Source organism: Siphateles boraxobius, unplaced genomic scaffold, assembly GCF_051911475.1.
Source record: "Siphateles boraxobius isolate OS27281-9 unplaced genomic scaffold, OSU_SipBor_1 2, whole genome shotgun sequence".
NCBI lineage: Eukaryota > Metazoa > Chordata > Actinopteri > Cypriniformes > Leuciscidae > Siphateles > Siphateles boraxobius.
In genome coordinates, this window is record NW_027508810.1 from 8,917,527 (window position 1) to 8,936,310 (window position 18,784).

Consider the following 18,784-nt stretch of genomic DNA (forward strand, 5'->3'; position numbering starts at 1 on the left):
TTTTTAATGAACAAAACCTTCTATCTTTCTATCTTTTTATGAAATATGACCCAGACATTTCTTGAAGGGTTTTCTGAGAAGTGTTGAATCTCCTCCTGGTGTGTTTAGTGTAGGTTATCAGACAGACGTCAAATGAACAAGCCCCATATGTATCTATTCACTGGCCTGTCGAGCTCCTCCGCCTTTCACTTCATCAGCCTCTCCATCTCTCCTTCTGTTCTTCAAGGCAACAAGCGTCCTCTGCATAATTACAGGCCATGGGTTAAAAGTGCTTGACGTGTCTCGAAACAATGATCCATCTGACAACCGGGCTTAAAAGCCGGAGATAACACGGATGTTTCGTAAAGGAGAGATCCGACTTTTGTATTTGTTTGTTTACGCATTGTTCTGTTCATGTTTCTTCGACACAGCCTGTTGTTTTCGCATGCTCCCTGATGCCTTTGTCGTGAAACCACATGGAAGGCCAATCTCAGCATTCAGATTTCATCTCGAGAGCAACTCAAAATAGACTAAGATTAGATTTAGGTTCTTAAACGCACCCTGTACGCTGTTAACTTCAGCCGCAGATCTGCAATTACACCGTAATTGTGGTAAATTCCTCTCAATATGAATGTGAAATATGGAACATGAAGAAGACATTAATTTGAAGTCGGTGTCCATTAAGGGATAATCGACGTGCAGCTGCCATAATTTCCTCTCTCGATTATGCAGTCTGCTAAATGCGCTCAGCGTCTCTGACTATTACTGCGCTCAGATCAGTTTTTACAGTTTGATGACATGGAAAATTGACATTTGTTTGGCGCAGGGGTTAGCTGTGTGTCTGTGGTGAAATCCCCGCTGGTGTTTGTGGACACTGCACTTGATGTTACTGTGCACGCCGAGGTCTGTTTGCCAAATTGGGTACAATTCTGGAAATGTGCCGGAGCTCCTCCTGCAATATTCATGACATGACATTTCAGACTCCAGACATGCTTTCTAATTGGTTGACGCAGTTAATCACGGATCTCTTGTATTGTGAGTTGAAAGCGCACAGAAAAAAAAAAGAAAGAAGATGGAGCGAATTAGAAAAAGCAAAAGACTGCGTGACAAAAGCAATTAAACAAATGAGGCAATTAAAACAATGAAACGCTGTATTGATTATATATCGCTGAGATTCTTTCATCATTTACTTAAGGGAATCTGAAACAAGGCCGTTTTATGCAATTGCATGTGACATTTTGCTGTCTGGAATGGTGTTAGTACATTTCAAAATGTGACTTATTATTATTATTATTATTATTATTATTTAATGTACTGATACATTTATATAATTAATAGTAAATGTAAATGTATATAAGATTATATATACAGTATATATGTACAATATACTGTGTGTATATATATATATATATATATATATATATATCCACAGTCATCACTCATGGTAGTGATGATAGTGATTATTATTTTATATAATTAATAATTTATATTACAGTGTTATAATATATACATATTTCCCCCTTTCCAATGATTTATATTTTTATATATTGCTTTATTAATATTTTAGTGATACATCTGTGTCCAAATACTTTTTAAATGACCTTTTTTAACATGTCTGGATAAATGATACACTCTTAAAAATAAAGATTTTTTTTTTTTTTTTTACTGTGAACCATTTTTGGTTCCACACAGAACCTTTCAGTGCACCGTTCTTTAAAGAACCATTTTTTTCTTACTGTGAAAAACATTTTAATAATCTAAATAATCTTTTTCCACTATAAAGAACCTTATGTGGAATGGAAAGGTTCCATGGATGTTAAAGGTTCATCATAGACCCATAGAGAACCTTTATCTTTAGGAGTGTATATACATGCTATACGGTTATGTCTCTGCACGGTATGTGTCTCTGCACGGATTGCAGGAGGTGGTTTCAGCCTTTTAGACTTCGAGAATCACATTTATTACCACTCAGCGCTGCCCTGAAGGAAGAACGCTGCTAAAGTCAGTGACAGTGGTGGACTGGAAAAGGTGAAGTGTGTTTTAGCCTCCATTGTGCGGCCAGTGTCTCAGCCATCCCGCTGAGCTGCTGCTAATATGAGTGCAAACAATGGCCTGCTTGAGGAAATGGAAAGAGTCCTGGAGGGAAGTGGTGTCAGTGGCCAGGCTGATAACCTGGCACCCAGCAATTACTGTCAGGGGTGCTCATTAATCTGAGAGAGTCCTTTGCTCGCCTACAAGCAGCTGCCATCCTGAAGACGAGTCTCTGGCCCGTGTGGTCATTTGAGCTCGCTGTGCCGATCAGGGCGGGGCGTCTGAAGGAATGCTAAATTTGGGCCGTTTTGAATTGGACTTTCGGGTGTTTCGGAGGGGGGTTATGTTTGCTGTTACTATTGCTGTATTGAAATAGCCTACATCTTGCTTCTTGCTTCTTGCATTGACCTTTTGGTATTTATTTACCAACAGTGACTGTCTGGTTGACAAAGAAATTAAAGGTGCAGTTTGTAATATTGATGGCTATAGCAGTTGAAATGGGTTTTGCAGTCCACGTTCAAAATATTTGAACAAGTTGTTTCCCCCACCCTATCTTCTTCAAACTCGACGCTCATGTGGGTTGCCAGAGTCAGGACATGCAACAGGAACGATTGCATTTGACAATGGGAAGCGACAAGCCTTACACTGTAAGTCGATCAGCTAATACATTTGCAATGTTTTCATTGCTGAGGCTTTTTAGGTCGGGTAGAATCTGCAATTTATAACTTAGTTCATTTGCTTACTTCAGTGGCTGTAATACTCTGTGTTTTCCACCAACTGGCAAATACTATTGGGTAAATTGGCCGTGGGCGGGATCACACAGACCAAAACAACTCAGACATTCCGACATGGAACACACATTTGTAAGTAGAATAACTGGCTGCAGCTTTGCTTTTCGGAGAAACGAGTATTTGAACTTTGCATGTTTCCTAAATCATGGGGTTTTTTTATGGGCAACACTTTGTTTTGCACATTGTTAAATGGTACATGTAGTTACTATAGTAATAACTATAAATGGTGCGTAATTACACGCAACTAACCCTAAACCAAACCCTCATCCAATCCGAATTATTATTACCCTGTGTTATAGTGTAATTATACATTTAAGTACTGACACCTTAAAATATAGTGTAACCTTTTTATGCTTTAGTATAGTAAAAAAAAATTATATAATAATACATTCAGCACCTTTAATAGTTTTATTCAGCAAAGATGCATTAAATAGATCAAAATTGCCAGTAAATACATTTATAATGTTAGAAAAGGTTTCAATGCCAAATAAATGGTGTTCTTTTGGACTTTATTCATCAAAGAATCCTGAAAAAAACTTTAGGACAACTGCAGACAAAGATCCAGGTCAAATTCCAATCGAAAGAAACTTTATAGGTTACACTTTATTTCGATAGTCACTTTAGATATTCTACTAACTATAAGTAACTTTTCAACTACATGTCAACTAACTGTCATTAGAGTATTAGTAGACTGTAGTAAACTGTCAGTAGACTGGTAGGTTATGGTTAGGTGTTAGGGTTCGGGTTAGGAGAACAAGTTGACTTGTAGTTGCTAAGTTACTTATAGTCAGTAGAATATCTGTTCGGGGACCAACAAAATAAAGTGTTACCAGGTATTAAACAGACAGTCTACTAATACTGTAATGACAGTTAGTTGACATGTAGCTGCAAAGTTACTTATAGTTAGTAGAATGTCTAAAGTGGACTATAGAAATAAAGTGTTACCCATTTATATTTCAAGGTGTAATTTTGTTAATGTGCATATATACTGTAAAAGTTTGGGGTCAGAAAGATTTTATTTTATTTTACTTTTTTTTTAATAAAATGAATACTTTTATTCAGCAAGGACGCATTAGATTGATCAAAAGTGACTATTTATAATGTAAAAAAGATTTCAAATAAATGCTGTTTATGAGTGTACTGATGAACAGCTTTCTTTCAAAGAATCCTGGAAAAAAATGTATCACGGTTTATTAAGAAAATGTTATTACATTTTAAACATTGATAATAATAAGACATTTTTCTTGAGCAGCAAATCATCATATTAGAATGATTTCTAAAGGATCATGTGACACTGAAGACTGAAGAGTAATGATGATGATAATTTAGCTTTGATCACAGGGATAAATTACATTTTAAAATATATTAAATTAGAAAACAGTTATTTTAAATTGTATTTATTTTTTTATATTTCACAGTATTGCTTTTTGATCAAATAAATGCAGCTTTGGTGAGCATAAGAGACTCAAGAATATATATATATATATATATCTTATATATATCTTAACGACCACAAACTTTTTGAATGGTAATGTTTAGATTTTACACTAAATATTTTCAGAAAGAAAACAATCACAATAAAAACACTTGTTCACTTGTTTACTTTTTTAAAAATGATTATTATAGTATCATCATTAGGTTTTTGGTAACACTTTACAATAAGGTTCATTAGTTAACATTAGTTAATACATTAGTTAACATGAACTAAGAATGAACCACTTCTACATTATTTATTAATGTTTGTCAATGTTAATTTCAACATTTACTAATACGTTATTAAAAATCAAAAGTTGTATTTGGTAACAGTTAATGCATGGTGAACTAACATGGACAAACAAAGAATAGCTGTATTTTTTTAACTAACATTAACAAATATTAATAAATATAGTAACAAATGTATGGCGTATTGTTAGTTAATGTTAGTTGATACATTAACTAACTTTAACTAATGAAACCTTATTGTTACTGGATTATTATGCCCATTGATCATTCACTTAATTGTAAAGCAATGCATGTTTTGTTTACAGTATTCTTACAGTATTCACAAGATCCATGTGATAGTTAACTGTCACTAAATAAAGCACAGAAGGAAACAGAAAGGAGAAAAAGTTTTTAAAAAAGGAGTATTCCCAGTCTGAGCAGGGTTTTCCCTCAGGCTAAATTGTCCCTCCAGACAAACCCCAGCATCCTGATGAACGACTGCTATCTTTCTCACATCAATCTTATCCCAATACTGATAAATCAGGAATAAATGAGAGGAGATCTCCACCTCTTCTGTCAATGCCTTAATGTGTGAGATAAGCAGCTCCATATAATTACAATCCTCCAAAATAATTGTAACAAGAGGCTAAACGCTTAGCTGTAGTTTTAATTACCCCGTGCTTCAAATTAATAATTGCCGCTTTAAATCAGAAATCAGGCCCACTGTTGTGGCGGGTGCTTCGTTCTAATAACAGTGGCACTCGTTGGCTGTTTATTACATTATTTCTCTATGGGAGGCTTTTCACCGGGGGGGAGAAGAGGGAGAGCCATGCAGGCGCTCTATTTGGTTATCTTTCAAATGCAGCAAAGCTCAGCTAAGATTAAATTCATTGGCTTTTCCATGGATATCGCTGTTCATTTCCCCCCTTCATGCAGTGGTGTTAGGAAGAGGCAGAGGAGAGGTGGAGTACGGGAAGAATGGAAGGAGAAAACTGCCAATGCCACATGTTCCAGAACATAATCATGCCACCAACAACATGACTGTAATAAACCGCCCAGGCACTGCTGTTTAACATTCAGCGTGCTGTCAACACACTGATACCACTGAATATATGGCCTGAAAACATTTTGATGATGTGTGTTCAGAGTTTGAAAGGATGGAAGGAAGGAAGGAAGGAAGGAAATATGGAAGGAAGGAAGGAGGGAAGGAAGGATGGAAGGAAGGAAGGAAGGAAGGAAGGATGGAAGGAAGGAAGGAAGGAAGGAAAGAAGGAAAGAAGGAAGGAAGGAGGAAGGAAAGAAGGAAGGAAAGAAGGAAGGAAGGAGGAAGGAAGGAAGGAAGGAAGGAAGGAGGGAAGGATGGAAGGATGGAAGGAAGGATGGAAAGATGGAAGGAAGGAAGGAAGGGAGGAAGGAGGACGGAAGGAAGTAAGGAATGAAGGAAGAAAGGAAGGAAGGAAGGATGGAAGGAAGGAAGGAAGGAAGGAAGGATGGAAGGAAGTAAGGAAGGAAGGAAGAAAGGATGGAAGGAAGGATGGAAGGAAGGATGGAAAGAAGGAAGGAAGGAAGGAAGGAAGGAAGGAATGAATGAAGGAAGGAAGGATGGAAGGAAGGAAGGAAGGAAGGAAGGAAGAAAGGAAGGAAGGAAGGAAGGAAGGAAGGAAGGATGGAAGGAAGGAAGGAAGGAAGAAAGGATGGAATGAATGAAGGAAGGAAGGAAGGAAGGATGGAAGGAAGGAAGGAAGGAAGGATGGAAGGAAGGAAGGAAGGAAGGATGGAAGGAAGGAAGGAAGGAAGGAATGAAGGAAGGAAGGAAGGAAGGAAGGAAGGAAGGAAGGAAGGAAGGAAGGATGGAAGGAAGGAAGGAAGGAAGGAAGGATGGAAGGAAGGAAGGAAGGAAGGAAGGATGGAAGGAAGGAAGGAAGGAAGGATGGAAGGAAGGAATGAAGGAAGGAAGGAAGGAAGGAAGGAAGGAAGGAAGGAAGGAAGGAAGGAAGGAAGGATGGAAGGAAGGAAGGAAGGAAGGATGGAAGGAAGGAATGAAGGAAGGAAGGAAGGAAGGAAGGAAGGAAGGAAGGAAGGAATGAAGGAAGGAAGGAAGGAAGGAAGGAAGGAAGGAAGGAAGGAAGGAAGGAAGGAAGGAAGGTGGGCAGCAGCGCCTTCTCAGAAACATGGGAAGAGAAAATTATTGAGTGTACAAAAACCAAGGAAAACAAACACTACGAAAGAGGAGATGAAATGGTGCAAGACTTGCTGTGAGATTCTTGTCAGTGTTATTTTAGTATCATTGAGATACTAGTATAGCTACTTTTTAAGAAAAAAAATTTCCGTTTTATATTTATTTTTTAAAGTTTTAGCAATTTTGTTGTTTTTATTTTTTCCAATATTTTTATATAGACTTTCTATAGTTTTTATTAAGTTTTTATATAATTCTTAATTGAAATAAAACAAGTTTGATATGATGAAGTTTAAAGTTTAAATAAATATATATGCTCTTCCACATTTTCTGGTATTATAAAATAGTAATATTATTTGGAGGATGTAAATGTTAAAGTGCAGTAAGAAGAGATGTTAACTTTGACAGCATCAATAAAACATTTTGTCATTTTTGAAAGAATTTATGAATACCTTAATACCATAATATATGCAGGTTTCATAGCAAGAAAACGCGCTCACACATATGCCGGTGTATCACATTGTCTTGACACAGTTAACTTGTCTTGCACTGCAGAAGACATAACTACTGGTTATTTGCACCTCAGCGTTCTTCTTTAGTTTCTTAATGGTCTATAGCAACCTCTGACTGGCCAGCTCAGCGCTCTGCGTTTGAAGTGTAATGCAGTGTCAAGGGACCCAAGTGTCTGCAAGGCTCTGCCAATGACAGCTGTAAATTTGATTTATCGTCCTGTCAGGTGTCCGTGTCAGGTGTGCCCTGCGAGCTGACATAAAGATAACTGACATCTTGCTGTCATTAAGGCCTGGGAAGCACCGTCAATCTCTCGTCGCTGTATTTATTCCCACTTTTCTTTGTCACTTATTTTTTCCTCGACCCCTCAGAAGCAGCACCTGTCACCCTTAGACCAGGCCTCGTTTTTTCTGGCACGTAACATCTCCCGCCATCTGGAATAATTTTGTGATGGATTAAATGCTGCGGCGATAGCCTGAGGACTGCGAGGTGTGCGCAGGACGACTGGAGACGGGCCGGTTCCAGATCTCCAGTTCTCCGGATCGCTCTGCTATCCATCTCCTCCAAGAGCTGGACCACTGTCTGTTGCTCTGGGAAAGTGTCCTATTAGCAGGGGCTGAGGAAATATGTGTTTGAGGCACCTTGGGTTTTTGCAATGTTGACATTAGATGAAAGTGATGATTCTGTCAGCAAAAAAGTCAAAATAATAGGCATTTTTAAATTGGAAAATAGAAAGTCATGGGTTAGAATAACACATTTTTTGTTGCATAGCCTTGAGGAGCCAATTTGAAATGTTAACCGTGACCAAACTAGCATAATTACTACAATTATTGTTATTACTCATAATAAATGAATATGGATAATTAATACAAATATTAACAATTTCCTTAATTTTTAAAAAAAAAAAATTTGGATTACATTAGTAGCTAAAACTAAGTTACTGCATTTTTACTAGTAACACCACTTTTCTTTTTCTTTTTTTTTCTTTTTTTACAAAATATCAATAGAACATTTTTTTTTCTTACAGTCATATTTATATGTAATCACAATTTTTTGGGCCATATTGTTCCTTGTTTTATTAATTTAGTTATTATTATTATTATTATAGTGATATATAATCACAAAATGGTCAACCACATTGTTTCTTATTTTGTTTAATAATAGTAATAATAATCATATACTGTAGTCATTTTGATATATAATAATAAACTTTTTGGCCAAATTGTTTCTTATTTTATTTGATCTATTAATAATAATAATAATAATAATAATAATAATAATAATAATAATAATAATAATAATATAGTCATATTGATATATAATCATAAAGTATTTGGCCAAATTGTTTATTTTATTTTATGTAATCTATTGAATAATAACAACAATAATAATAATAATAATAATAATAATAATAATAATAATAATAATAATAATAATAATAATAATAATGTAGTCATAATGATACATAATCATAAACTATTTGGCCAAACTGTTTCTTATTTTATTTTATTAATTTAATACTAACACTACTACTACTAATAATAATAATAATAATAATATAGCCATATTGATATTTAAATCATATTTTATTTAATCTATTTGATGATGACAATAATAATAATAATAATAATAATAATAATAATAATAATAATAACAACAACAATAAAATAATATCGACATATTGGTATATTATCACAAACTATGTGGCCAATTTACTTCTAATTGCATTGGTATTTTTTATATATTTTTATTTTCATTTGATCACTTAAAAAATACAGCAAGTAACAACGTAACAGCAAGAATCAGTCCCAGTTACCTTCCAACATTTTAGATCCTTCCCCCTAAATTTGATTGCATATTGTTAGCTTGCTCATTTATTTTTGAAAGGAATAACATATCTTTTGAAGCGTGTCATACAGCCTTCAGTGAGTGAGTGAGAGAACAAATGAACAGGCAAACTCTAACACATACTCCTATATGTCACAACATAACAAGGGGGCCACTGAGTGAAAGAACACCATTTCTGTCACACAGTTGTTCCCCCCCAGGGACCGATGCTAATGCTACAGCTAGCGGCTGTGCAGCCTGTCTGTTCCCGAGGGAGTTCTGCGTTAACTCGTGGCCATTCTACATTATGATAATTGAAGGAACCGAGTCTACAGGCCCTAATCAGACACTGTCAGCCTTTAACACCGGCCTCAGGGCCAACCAGTCACCGCTACCATCACACTCTCTCAGCTTAACACCCTTGTGTTTGTTTCCATTGCTAATACATGAAGTTTCTTAAACTGGAAGTCATCTAGACGTTAAATAACTCAAACAAGGCCTGGGAGAGAGAGAGAGAGGTGTGCAAGAAACCGCTCAGATGAAGTCTTCATTTTAATGAATGTAAAGAAAAACACGAGGCTGACGGTGTCCCTCAGAGGGAGATGCTTGGTTTTTTTCATTTGTGAAATAATTTACTCCACAGTATGACATCTGCCTTTGTTTAAAACAAGCTTGAATTTCCTGTAACAATCCCCCACACTGATTGCCATGTGAGGTCCTTCGAATCTAAATAAACGCTCCCCGAGGCTCCAGCCCTTCTTCCAGCATTTCAAACAGAGCTGCCTCTTCCTGGCAGTCTCCTGTCTGTTCCTGCAAAGCATCCGCGCACCAATCCAGTTACTTTATCTCCTCCGCCACGCTCTCCTCATCTGCTTAGTGTCAGCTCGGGCCTATTAGACAGATAAGGGCTTCCCTTGAATCTCTTACAGGCAGGGTTTTTTCGCCGTCGATTTCTCGCATGCCAACACGAATCAAGCTCTTACTCTCTATCGTTCTTTCTCTCCCGTTTCCCGCAGTCATTATGAGCAGGACCGCTCGGCGCTGAAGAAGAAGGAGTGGGAGCGAAGGACACAGGAAGTGCAGCAGGATGAAGACTTGTTCTCGACCGGATTTAATCTGTTTGGTGAGCCGTACAAGGTAAAGACCCAATCAGAGCCAACCCAACCCCAACCCCAACACAACACGCACACACTCACATGTTGTGTTTGCATGTTTTATGGGGAATTTCCATAGACGTAATGATTTTTATACTGTACAAACTGTATATTCTATCCCCGAACCCTAAACCTACGCATTACAGAAAACTTTCTGCATTATTACATTTTCAAACAACATCACTTAGGATGATTTATAAGCTGTTTTCTTCATGGGGACCAAGATATGTCCCCACATGGACAAGGATTTCAGATATTGTCAACTTTTTGGGGACATTTTATCCCCATAGTGCAGGGTTTACCAGGCCACACACACACACACACACACACACACACACACACACACACACACACACACACACACACACATACACAACGCAGGGCTAAAGGATGCTGAGGTGCTCTCTCTTTACGTCCAATATTTACACAACTCCTGCTTTCCCCTCGGGTTCAGCTGGAATTGGTTTGATGGAACGCTTATGATCGGGATTATGTAACTTTTTTTCCCCCTATAGATGCTTCATTAAAATATTCCTTTTAGGATTAAAGTTTGGATGTTAAAGGTGAGTTATATCAAAAACTTTTCAAAAAGCGCACTTTTAAATTCAACATGATTTGGTGTCCGTTACCCATTTTACTTTCATAATATGTTCATATTACCAGTTTATCTGGTCATTGTATTATTGAAAAAAGTGTTTGTTAACATGAGAGTTGAGACATGTTTAAATTAATATATAAACTGTTTGAATAAATATTATTTAAACATTATTTACATAAGTATTATTTAATTATTCGATTATTTTATGCACTTTCTTGTCATTTAGCAATGAAGCTCTGGCTAAATTTAAAGTATACTTTTATAAATGTATAAATTTCCCTCCCCCCTTAAAAAACTGTAGGAAATAACTGCATATTACAAGTAAAACTGAATATTCAACATGGTAGGGATTGGTTTTGTCCACTGGTACTTGGATTGTAAAAACTTGGCATTACATACCCCAAATGGAGCCTGAACTGAATGTAAATTTGCAGTTAATTAAGGAAAGGGGGACATTTTTGTCCAGGCAATCAGTACACATTTATTTAAGCTTCTGCCTGCTGAGAACCAAAATGGTGACCTGGACGTAGAGGTTAAAGGTCATATTTACCTTCAAAGAGCATATCAGCATATCCAATTGGCAATTCTACGTTTGTACACTCTTCATATCGCAGTCCTGCAAAGATGACATGTAATTTACTCGTAATTGCTGTCCTGCGGCAAAACATGAGGGCAGTTGCGTTTTAGACCAAACACATAATGGTGAGTGAGTGCGACCTGGCGCATTAGTGAATGGTGAGATATTTTGCTAAATAAAATGATCCTGCCAGAAGAATAGCTTTATGATGTCTGTTCCGTCTGTATAACCCAAGTAAGCATTTATGAGGTTTTTCACATCCACAATAAGGTTAATTTGGCATTTTCCAACATTTCAGTGTGGATATGAAACTTTTGGAAAACGCTTGAAAACGCTAGTGTGAATGGAGTGTTTTGAAGCAAAACCGACTTTTTCCAATGTATGACTTAGCCAGAGAGTTACATTTTGCTAGATTATGAAAAAAAAAAATCTCTTTGTAATAACATGCGCTGAAGAATTGCGGATAGAATGACCTGGGAAATGTATTAAAGAAGTAAATAAGGTCAGTGTTGACTTCATGTTGACTTTAAGAGCCATTGAACATCTACAGTAGCAGAATAAAACACCTAGCACTTTTGTGTCACCAGTCGAAGAACATCACTTTTATTGCGTCAATAAGTGTCAAGGTCGCCCTTCCAGCCTCAGGTAGCTAATCTGTTTCCTTAGCCAGCTGTTAGCAAGGGCCGAGACAGACCATCTCAGGGAGACTGAAGCACTGTCATTACGCCGGTCCTGAGGTCCTTGGTGGCCAGAGAACGGGATCAATCTCCTCATGTGCCTCTGCGTTCAGTCAGTAGGTGAAGAACTGCCTCTCACCCCTAAGCGTCATTTCAACTCGAAAGCTTCGATGAGGATGAACTTACCGTCATTCACCGCATACTCGAGCCTTAATTGTTCCATCTGTGTCGTTTTGCGATACGGTCATGTAAACAGTTATGATGGGATCAGTTGTGTGACAGGTTATGACAACATTTTATGGCATTGGTTTTGATCCAGAACAGGGATTTTCTTTAAATGGCAAGTTTTTGCTTGAGAGTTGCTCAAGGGCCTCTAGTAAGAGTGACAGTGTCGTTGAGAGTTTGTTAGTTAAAGGACCCCTGAAATCAAAATGTAAGTTTAGGGTTAGGTTAGGGTTAGGGTTAGCTTGTTATAAGTTAACTATACCACACAGCGTACGATATTGTTCTTTTTATTATAAACACATGCTTGTCTGCCGCTTTAAATGCTCAAGTTCGTTACAGCAGGATGGATTCTGACTGGCTGTCAATGATTTTATCGTTCATTAGATGGATAAACTCGTTCTGAAAGTGATTCCAACGATATTTTTTTCTGTGTGCCGTTATCGTTTTAGCTGTGGTGTGAACTCTGCTATTCATTATAATATTGATAATGATTTTTAGAACTATATCATTATCGTTATCTTTATAGTTATCGTCCTTGGTGTGAACAGGCCTTTAAGGTTATGAATAAGCTGGTGTGTTCCAAAACAATGACAAAATTCGCATTCATGAGATATAAGCATTCAAAACGTACAGTCTCTCACTTCCGCTAAAATGGATCATGGATTTTTATCACTGCGGACTTCAGCTTCTCATCACATCTTCTGTCCAATCAAATGCCCTCTAGAATCCAACGTATCATCAGCGCTCACATTTGCTTCCATGGTGCTGTCAAGTACGACTTGCAGTCTGTGAGATAAACTAAACGCAATTGGCTATTTGAAAAGGGGGAGGAGCCATTCAATATATCCCGCCATAGCATCCTATTTCAGTGGAAATTACGTCAACTCATCATACAAAGCTTCGTGTTCCAAGGCACTTCAGTGGGCATTATCCTTTCACATAAGGAATGCAAAAACTTTGATTGAGGGTTATTTTAGCTCAATCAAGATTGTTTGGAGTGGAATAAAGCATATGTCAGCTTGTATATTTTAGCTCTGTCAAATTATCTGTGATAATTGGTGCAGATATGTAAAATGATTCATGTGCATGATTTACCATCGGGAACATCCGAGTTTAGTTTACTAGAAGAGCTAATTCCCTCATAAATTGTCTTCAAACATAATGGCATCTCTAAACTGGAGCTTTGAAGCAAGGAATGCCTTTTTGTGGAATAATTTTTCTGTTACTTTCCACAGAGTAGCAGTCGTAGAAACATGTAGTGTTGCCTTCTTTTTTGAGGGATAATTACAGTCCTCCTAAGACAATCTCTCTCCCCCTCTTTTTGGTTTTGCTTTTTTTCTCCTTAACTTTAAATCTGCATGCTCTCTCTCTCTCTCTCTCTCTCTCTCTCTCTCTCTCTCTCTCTCTCTCTCTCTCTCTCTCTCTCTCTCTCTCTCTCTCTCTCTCTCTCTCTCTCTTTCTCTAATCAGCTCTACACATGCCATTTATCTTCATCTGGGCCGAGACCTCTTCCTCTTAGCCTCTGAAATTAGTTGCCTCAACATCAGAGCTCGCCACTTAAAAAAACAACTTCATCCTCACATACATAAAGCTAAAATTCCGTCTCTGCTGATGTAGAGTCGGAGCTGCGAGCGTAGCTTTTACTCCGAGTTTTAATGTGAGAATCACTGGTCTCTGAAATACTTCCAGGGTGACATCAGGTGAAGGGTACATTTGTTGCTTCTGTCGCTTTATTTATATAGCATTTGTAATAATGAAAATGGTCCCAAAGCAGCTTTAGGGGTGCCAAGACTAAATCCCCGGAGAGCAAGCGCAAGGTGTTTGTGATAATGAAAAACTCACTGAAAGTAAGGACGGTGGTTGACTACAAGGTGAACACTTTCAGACTACAGTGGCTCAGGAAGAAAAACTTCATAAAAGCCATCGGTCATAAATTCAATATCTCTGTTACATAATATTTTTGTTATGTGTCTAAGAAACTACAGTGGCCCCTGTAAGAATTGAGAAATTAGAAAATGCCGGGCAGTCTGGTTGAGGAACCACCACTCCCCGAAAAGACAAAGGACCTTTCTCGAAATTAACATTTGACTCTCTCTTGAGAAACTAGCAATTGAGTCAGTCACCTCCCCCATGTTGTCTCTCTCTCATGCTGAGCACATTAGATATTCACTCAAAAACCTATATGGTTTAATGTGAATAATTATCATACAGTATTATACATGTAGTGTATCATTTGAAATGTCTCAGTGCGACTGGTACAAATGTCTCATTCCCAAATAAGCAAACCAAAAGGTAATACAATTCTTAAGAGTTTAGAAATATGTTGCACACAGAGGAGGGTGTGTCTTCCAGGCAAATGGCATCGGGCTCTCAAAAGGTGTAAACTCTGAATGCAAATTCCCATTGTTAGCAAATGTTTACATGTGAAATAAGTTTCGGTCTATAAAAAGAAATGCAACAAGAGGCTCAGGGCGATTCTGTAACTCAGATCAGCCCATAATGTTGAAGGACCTCAAAGACTTCAGCAACATATTTTTCTAATGTCAGGTTTGCATCTTTTCTCTTTATTCCAGAGCATTTGATGTTTTGTATTTATTATCTTTGAACTGATAATGAAATTGGCATGATACATTAACCTGACATAATAAATTGTTAGATTTGATTTTATTCAGACTGACTTGTTTTCCCAAGTAGATTAAACGGATACGTATGTTACCGCAAGACTGCGTCAGATTAGTGACAACTAATATTTGGCACTAATTCAAGTTCACTTGGTTTGCAAAGACAAGAAGTGAATTTCCGTTTAGGGCAGCAAAAATGCTGCTTGACCGACCTAAATTTGGGTGTCTCTTACCTCTGTTTTAATTTAATGTTACTTTAGATAAGTGTACGTGGGGAACCACGGCATGGCCAATCCAAGGCTATTATAAGAGAAGTAAAGTCGGTTGACTTATATCTGTAGTAGTGGCCATACCTCTGCCTGAATAAACGTTACCTTAAATTCAAGTGAATGCAATTCCATGGGGGCTATATCAAAGTATCTTTGATTGTGCAAGCGTGAATGCGACCATCTCAGGTATTTAGCCAATTACCTCTGTTTTTTGACCGAAAACTGATGAGCTTGTGATCGTGAGACCCGCATTAAACACAAGGCGTGAGGAATTCTGAGTGACATAGATTCCTAAAGAAAGAGTAAAATATAAAGTAAAGAGTTAAATAGAACAATCTAATGCATTGTTAAAATATTATATAATTGACCAATAACCAATTGGCAATCTAACCTAAATTCGAGGTTGTGATAAAATGGAGTCAGATAAGTTTAATTGGAACTAAATTACTTTGCCACGCAAAAATACAGTAACACGCACCTGTTCTATCGGATACCACCATTGGACCGATTTAGATGGGCTTACACCCCAAAAAGTTTTGGCCAATTTAAATGGTACATTCTAGGCATTGTATATATATATATATATATATATATATATATATATATATATTAGGGGTGTGCAAAGCAGCCGGTATTTGTATCTGTATTTGTATTTGTTGAGGGGGAAAAAGTATTTGTATTTGTATTCGAGTAAAATCCAAAATAGGCGTAAAAATCTAGTTTTTTTGCGTTACACTTCTAATTTACGTTATAGTGTAAGTATTCTTTAATTATATAAATCCAGCAATGAACATGTAGCCTACCAAGGAACGTCATTGAAAAGAAAATAACATAACAGCCATTACCTCATCCATGGTTAAACCAACAACTAATAAAATACCATTGTGAACATTATGAATCCCACCACCACCAGTCCTTGTTGGAGGACGCTGAACAGACAGAATAAGTAAGGGATAATGTATAGCGAGGCGGTTGATTATGAGCCTGACGCGAAGCGGAGGGGTCTTGAATCAGCCTGAAGGGTTTGTATTCGCTATAACAACCACCTCGCTATACATTATCCCTTTTACTACATGGCTACCTACCAAATAAATCAATAATTTGACTCAAAATATTGATTTAAAAAGGAGTTTATTGATTTAAAAACTATTGTATTGCTTCCGCTAAAAAAAATAGTCTGTTCCGTCTCTACGTTTAGAATCCATGGCAACGCTCTGTTTTTCGTGGCAACGGTGTGTTATACTTAGCAGCGGTCTGTTATTAAGAAATAACCATGGAAATAACAGACCGCATTCTACATTAGAATTCAACCAAGCCATGTAATAAAAACAAATAATTACGGAGCTAACAGAGCTACGTAAACAGAGCGAACATGAGAGCACCCGGCTGCAGACGTCAATAATGCAGCGTAATGAAATAATCTCCCGATCAAACTCCACTTCCCGAAAGTTATAAACTGCCTCCGGAACCCAGTTAAGGTACAAAATCTATTCAACAAAAATAGTAATGCAGTTAAGTGTTTTTTCGCTCAGCCGAGCCCTCTCTGTTGCTGTGTGGAGCAGCCTGTGTCAGTCACCTCTTCCTGAACGTCACTCACTCACTCGCGCACTGCGGTCTCGTGAGGAAACGCAGCTTTTTGATATAACGTTTTTCTTGTTCCCGAATACAAATATTTTCTAAAGTATTTGTTCGAAATAAGTATTCGTAAAAAACACGTTATTTGTGCCTTTCCGAATACCGTATTCGGGTTCGGCTCCACCCCTAATATATATATATATATATACAAGAGTTCCGTAAGACTATGAAGAGTTGTAGACAGACGTCAGTCACCGAGCGTCGCAAACAAACAGCAGCCGCCGCCTTACAGTTCCTCCTGAACCAAAACAACGAGCTTATGCTGTGTTCAAGCCATTTCGTAACCGTAATTACAAGATGGCAACCCGTGATGTTCTACCCGGAGCGGTTCACGACCTCAGACTCGGATTTATGCATTCCTATGTCAACAATCAACACTGAAACAAATCTGTAGCAGTCAGGTGGTACAACTAAAGCTCTGTGAGTTGTTTACGTTCATTATTATTGTAATGTTGAGACATGAGGTAATTTAACTGGCTGTGTGTGTTCATGTGTTTTGAAGGAGGTGTGGTTTTGGAGACACTCTGAAGGGAGGGTGGGATCTTATGCTTTCAAAGCTAGCTTGCTATTGCTTGAAAATGCCGAAATTGCCTACCCTACCTTTAAATCTACGTTCCTGTCACTCAGTTCACAGTTGTCCTATATAATAAAGCGAAATAAGGGGAAACATGGTTTAGAAAACAAAAATCAGATTAAACCAAGAGCTCTTGTTTGTGGCATTGCACTGCAAAAACATCACAGTTGAGCCTTGAGAACCCGCCGTGAGTCTTGAGTAAATCATTGTCATTCTTGTCAGCTCAAACGTCCCTCCTTTTGTGTAAATTAGACTTATTCATAGATGTATTCATAAAAACACAGAGCTATTTGCTTTCTGCAATTAATGCTGCGGTGTTAGGAAAGCAGGGGGTGAAATGAATTTCTTTGAAAAGAGATGTTTGTTTATGTTTTGTATTGATCATGGCAGTTATTCATCAAATGATGGAGGAAAATGTTATAAACTGGCATATATCCAGACATGAGGTGTAGTGTGTACACTTTCAGCATTTTAAAGAGCTGATTCAGGTGGATCTCGGTGGTGCTGGTTTGTGTGCTCTGCCGCATCCTTTGTAATCTAGCACTGCAAGATAGGGAATTGTGCTGTGAAAATTGCATTCGGCACTAATTTTGTGGGCGCGTGTGCGGCGTTACCTGATTTGTGTAATTCCTTTAGTGAATCGGGCACAAAAAGACAACACAGACAGCACATGCAAATTAACAGCGCAATGAATGGGCACAATTCATTCTTACTGAATCCCCCCTTTGTCTCAATCCACAAGTGCACTGGACATGGAGTGTGCCGGTTCTAGGGCTGTCCGTTGCACTGAACTGTTCATTCCCTTGAAATTCCCAGAATGCATTATGAAAATAGTGAGCATTAATTGCTATCTGTGTTAATGGTAATATTTTACAATAAGGTTCCATTTGTTAACATTACTAACTACATTAGTTAACATGAACTAAGAATAAACAATCATTTATTAATATTTGTCAATGTTAATTTCAACATTTACAATGCATTTTTTACAATCAAAGGTTGTATCTGTTAATATTATGTAACGTATCGGAGCTAACATGAACAAACAGCTGTTTTTGTATTAGTTAATTTGAGCAAAGATTAATAAATACTGTAACCAATGCACTGCCTATAATGTTAACCAATGGAACCTTATTGCAAATTGTTACCATGTTAACTTAACAAAAGTGTTGTAATGTCTATAAAAATAAATATTTTTTTACATGTATATATAATTATTAATATTTTCCCATTTCATTTTAATTTTAGTAGTTAGTAATGTAATGTGCTTCTGATTATTATCATTAATATTATTATTTTTATTATTATTGCTGTAATTGTTATTGTTATTCAAATATTTGTATTTAGTTTTAATTTATTTTTATTTCAGTTTTAGTAATTGCATACTTTTTTTTGGTAATTTTAGCTTCCAAGTCAACATTTTCCATTTTTATTTAATG

General features: G+C 37.1%; 1 protein-coding gene across 2 annotated transcripts in view; it reads left to right on the forward strand.

Moving 5' to 3' along the window:
• Window positions 1–18,784, forward strand: part of aff2 (AF4/FMR2 family, member 2) — a 267,260-nt gene that overhangs the window by 46,041 nt on the left and 202,435 nt on the right. For both annotated transcript variants that reach the window (XM_077235761.1, XM_077235762.1), the window contains exon 2: window positions 10,032–10,152. In XM_077235761.1, the coding sequence (XP_077091876.1) occupies window positions 10,032–10,152 (121 nt within the window). The remainder of the gene's footprint in view (window positions 1–10,031; window positions 10,153–18,784) is intronic.